The sequence below is a fragment of the Pectinophora gossypiella genome, chromosome 25 (assembly GCF_024362695.1).
Source record: "Pectinophora gossypiella chromosome 25, ilPecGoss1.1, whole genome shotgun sequence".
Classification (NCBI taxonomy): Eukaryota; Metazoa; Arthropoda; class Insecta; order Lepidoptera; family Gelechiidae; genus Pectinophora; species Pectinophora gossypiella.
Window position 1 is genome coordinate 1,518,435 of NC_065428.1, and position 4,947 is coordinate 1,523,381.

A 4,947-nucleotide genomic window follows, 5' to 3' on the forward strand; every position below is an offset into this window, starting at 1 on the left:
TGTATAGAACGATCTCTCCGCCCGCAGCAATTCGTATCTGGCGCAGAGCTAGATTTACCTCACCCCCTTTGGGTCTTACTTTATAGTCTAATTGGCCGTAAGCCGCTAATGAGTTAGGAGGAGCGCGCGATCTGTCTGCCTCGTTTCGCACTTAGGCGTTAGGTGGTACAAACTAAAAATGAGATTTAACAATGGAATACAATATTACGTTGACGGGTTTTCAGGGCTGGATCGTATACTTTGTTAGGGTGTGTTAGATTGCGGGAATAGTAAAAATGCCTATTAAATACAATTCCATGTCAATATTTATTTCGAGTGAGACATAGACCCGTTTTGGTTGTGTTTGAGATACAAAATAGGAAACAAGCTTAATTTTGCTACAATAAATATCCTCATCTATATAAGAGCACAGTTTTACGTACAAATCTAACGTTAGTAGCAGCTCTTGTGATAGCTAAAGCTTTGCGATTTATTGAGAAATGATAAAAGCACCCCAGTGTTTTGTTGTCTATAAATAAGAACTGCATGTAGTATGTATGACATACAATGTTCCTGTAAACAATAATTATATAAAAATGTTTGGAAAACCTATTTGAGAAAGGAAATATTTCCATTTACTTCCACCAAAAATGAATGGAATAAATTTTATGATAAGTTTTAATAATCTGTCCAATTCATGACAACATTTTTGGTGACACCGACCTATAACTTATTTATTTATTTTAGTTTTACTAATTCGACGGGTTTCGGAAGTATTGTAATTTACATTTAGTAATAATGTTCCTTGTGAAGATCTTTTAGTATACTAATTGGAGTTTATTCTTAGAATATTTTAGTACTAGTGAGAGTAATATTTAAGTCAAAATGCGTTTATTTATGTACTTAAAGCGTACGGGACGGTACGCCACGTTGCACCGCGTTCACTAGGTCACTAATTATGAAGCATTCCTACTAGAGTAGCCATGACAAATAAACCCACGCCAGAAATATAAAAACCAGCGCCATATTGCGGATAAAATAACTTCTTTACAATAAAAATGCGTTTAAAACGCCTTTACGATATTTTTATATTGCTGGTTAGGTTTTATTTATGAAATGAACAAACTGTTAATGTAATTGCTAGCAGAGGCCACCAGTGATAGAGGCACCTGTCGAGTGCCGTACTCGAATGTTAACCTGATAGATTGTGATAGTCTGCATTTGTTCATGTATTTTTGATGGTGCACTGAATAAAATGTTTTAAACATCTTCTTGTCTTTCATTATACTTTTCTGAATTCAATATGAGAAAATGTCTCTAACTCTGTACTACATTGAAAACAATAAAAAAATGTGTTTGATTTTGTTCGACCCTTTATTTGTTACAGACAAAATAAAAATCAGTATTTATATAAACACTCATGTCATGAATATGAATTATTTTAGAACTAATACAAATTGAGCAAAAAGCAAAGTAAAAATAAAAGTATATAACAATGTTACTCACTAATTGATATAAAATTAATAAACAAATTTGATTTCAGATTTCAAGTCTGTAACACAACCTCTAATCACATTATAAAATAAAATAGTTACAAGAAAGTCTTGTGAAACCTAACAGAAGCCTCTTCAAGATCATAAGATATCCCTACTTATTAGATATGTTCTAAGTTTACCACCATCAATGAGTGAAAGCTGATCTATAATTAATAAAAAAGATTATCTTTATATTTCACACAGTGTGACACTGTATAATCGTCCGAAAAATAAAAACCAAGTATCGAATTTCCAAATCTGATTAAAAAATCTCTTCCAAAATATAAGCAAGAATTTGTGCATAGATTTTTTATTGTATGTGGACAAGTTTTATGTACGACTAATGTCAATTCTACGTGGAACAAGAAGGGAAAAGGATAAGTCATATGCAGGCTTTCCCCTTTGTCAAAATGTATGCACATTTGTGCAACTAGTTTGCATGTATTGAGAAATAACCCTGTGGCTATTCCCCTCCAGTCCATCATAGGCCCATATTGCTCTATGAATGTCTAGCTAATAAGGCACACTTGTATTATAATTTCTCCATAGATGTGGTGTTAACATCATAATATTACCTACAAACAAAAGAGGAATTGAAGGTTTCATAAAGTATTTTCACTTTCTGGGATAACAACTATTTACAACCCTTTGCTTGAGCTCTAACATGTGTTGTGGTCTAACCTGCTGTGATACTAGACACAACCTCTCGGCCGAGCTTGGTTGCGATGAAGTCTAAGATAGCGTAGACCAGCTCTCGTCGAGTACTCCCACACGCCATGAGAATCTCAAAGGCATGAACATAGTCTATTGGGTCCAGCCGTCGTAAACAGTTGAACACAATGTACAACAGTTCCTGAAGCTTGTGCTTCACCGACGCCCAAATTTCTCTCAGGGACACCAGGGCTGAAACAGAAACTCAGATTATTTATTGAGTATTATTATTATTTAATCAGGCAGGCAGTTTTCAACTAGTAAGTGCCTGTATACATTTATACATTGTTTACTATACATTGTTTGTATTTATTTAATTTTATATTTTTGAAATACAGTACAATAACTTTTGACTGTTACATTTGTGTGAAAATGTTTCCTCAATATAGGGTATTAGGCCAGTAATGTAAAAAAATCAGATAAATATATTAATATTTTTAATACCAGATAAGATTGAATTTTTTAACTTACAAGCAACACCTAGGCCAGTAGCACTAGCGATTCCTGCTCCAACAGCAGCTCCCAGACGGCCTCCCGCATAATGCCCCACAATGCCACCAGCTACCGCACACACACCTACTACCAAGGCCGTCTCGCGGTCCCATGAGACGCGGATCTCAAATGCATCAGCTTTAAGAATGAGATGAAAAAGAGAACATTAGTAAGATATTTTCAGATAATTTCTTTTTTCATAATTATACAGTGTATTCTGACTATTTTGTAAGTTTTATATACTGAACAAAGAAATCTAAAGGTGTTTCTCCACTTCACAAGTAATGGCTCAATTGCATTGGTAGATAGGGCCGCATTCAGGGAACTATATTCACTGGTCACCCGCATATCTTTATATATAGCCCACAATCGTGATACGAGAGATTTCCGTAACAAATGCGAAATACAGAATGCGGGAAGTACCTGCAGGCCACGTAACAACTGCTGTATCGACTTGTTGATTTTTTTAGCCCTCATGTGAGAGGTTTCCCGCATGCTATATATCGACCGAGTTATGGACCAATGAAATTAAGCCTTAAATGAGCTACAAATTAATATGGGGATTATATTAAACAAGTTTTAAACCACCAGTGTTCACAGAGTAGTATGTACCTTTTAATTGTCTTTCTAATAATGAAATTTAGATTACTAACAGTGATAGATTCAGGTTAATTATGTTTAATTAAAAAGGATACATGAAGTCCTTGAGACTTTCCATTCTTTAAAAATTAATAATTCTGTGTAAATAAATACCCAGCTCTTGCAACGACCCGGTTTCAGTATTTCACTTCTGTAAAGTGACCACTACGTTACAAAATCATAATGAAGTTTTCAACAAATACTTACAAAGTTCCAAAACAATCCTCTCCATCCAGGCAGGGTCGAAATGTTGGTCTATACCAAGGTAGGGCTGCACAGCCATCGACATTTTAACGTAATTCTTCAACGAGCCTAAAGTAAATAAAATATTTGGAGGGTACTGAAATCTAACAACAGAAAGAATATAATCATTACCAAAATATTGCGTAAATAATTTTGGCAACAATTGAATAAAATTGACAATCAACTGCGTCAAACAAGTACCAAATATTTGGCGTCAACTGTCATCGAAAGAATGAATAAAATAAACGAATGAAGTGATCGTATCTTTTTGCAGTGTTACCAGACTAGATTATAATTTTAAAATCCGTAGAAATCTAAAGACCCGGTCACATCTATCAGTCCGGTCCGATATGAATAACTCGCCCAAATGGGCTATATTTTCTTCGGTGGCGCGGATATTGACTCTACATTCAATCCGTGCCCTAGAATGGTAGATCTGAAGCGGTCATAGAACTATTTGTATGGTAGCTTATGATATTCGTTATCTCTTAAGACTTTCATGGATTCGGGTGGAGTCCAGTACGAAATCGCCCTTACACTTTATTGAAAGTACATACATAAACTGGGGGGCTAATAACGCCTCTTTTGATGAATCATAATCATGTTTTAGCCCCCCTGATCCCCACGATCCTTTCAAAATCAATTCTTGGACCTAAATTTTATTCGTCATCTCATCAAAAGATTGCTAGGTTCGTCATAATCATTTAGTGTTATTGACACTATACTTTTTACCTTACAACTGTAATCGAGGTAGGCAGAGGTACGCATGACTTTAGAAGACTCGTCCACACTTGGTATCGAAGTTCCGGGACCCGGATTGATGGTGTATTTTTTAAATTAAGTATTTATTAAAAAAAAATGCTTCTATGCTGTTCTGGGAGCAAATAAAAAACATAGAAAACGTTCAGCTGCTTGTCTTCCCGGGCATGTCGTAAAAACCGACAGAGGGATTGTGTCATCTAACATGATGGACTAATGTTATGGGCGATAGGCTGATCCCTTATCACCATAAGGTTCATCATATCCAGCTTACGACATCGTATCAACAGTGGCTGCAAGTTGTCTTTGATTACTTGTGGCTCTGCCCACCCCATTAGGGATTACGGGCGTGAGTTTATGTATGTATGTATGTATTAAAAAAAAACTAAATAGAGTACAATAACTACAGTGTTTACAATAATTATTCAATAATACTTATTGACTGAAGGCTTAGAGTAGCACGGTGAAAGCAGTAGTCATACGCATATCCCCTCTTGAAAGTGTTTGCACATTAGTTTGTGTTCTAGCAAACTGTTTCTATCCTACGACTCACCTTGTCACTGAGCGGTGCTGCCTACCGGTTCGTCCA

The 4,947-nt window shown here is 35.6% G+C and overlaps 1 protein-coding gene across 1 annotated transcript; it reads right to left on the minus strand.

Annotated features, from left to right (window-relative positions):
* Positions 1 to 1,396: 1,396 nt before the first annotated feature.
* Positions 1,397 to 3,823, minus strand: LOC126378206 (uncharacterized). Its single transcript, XM_050026427.1, has 3 exons — positions 3,564 to 3,823; positions 2,697 to 2,855; positions 1,397 to 2,417 (listed from the first exon to the last, which is right to left on the minus strand). The coding sequence occupies exons 1-3, from the start codon at positions 3,643 to 3,645 to the stop codon at positions 2,191 to 2,193; spliced, it is 468 nt and encodes a 155-aa protein (XP_049882384.1). The 5' UTR covers positions 3,646 to 3,823; the 3' UTR covers positions 1,397 to 2,190.
* Between the last annotated feature and the right edge of the window lie 1,124 nt (positions 3,824 to 4,947).

Excerpts from the sequence above, each read along its gene's own strand:
- LOC126378206 (XM_050026427.1), bottom strand. The coding sequence starts at position 3,645 with ATGTCGATGGCTGTGCAGCCCTACCTTGGTATAGACCAACATTTCGAC. Across the intron at positions 2,856-3,563 it reads GAGGATTGTTTTGGAACTTT|CTGATGCATTTGAGATCCGC; the intron begins GTAAGTATTTGT and ends TCATTCTTAAAG. Across the intron at positions 2,418-2,696 it reads TACTGGCCTAGGTGTTGCTT|CCCTGGTGTCCCTGAGAGAA; the intron begins GTAAGTTAAAAA and ends TTTCTGTTTCAG.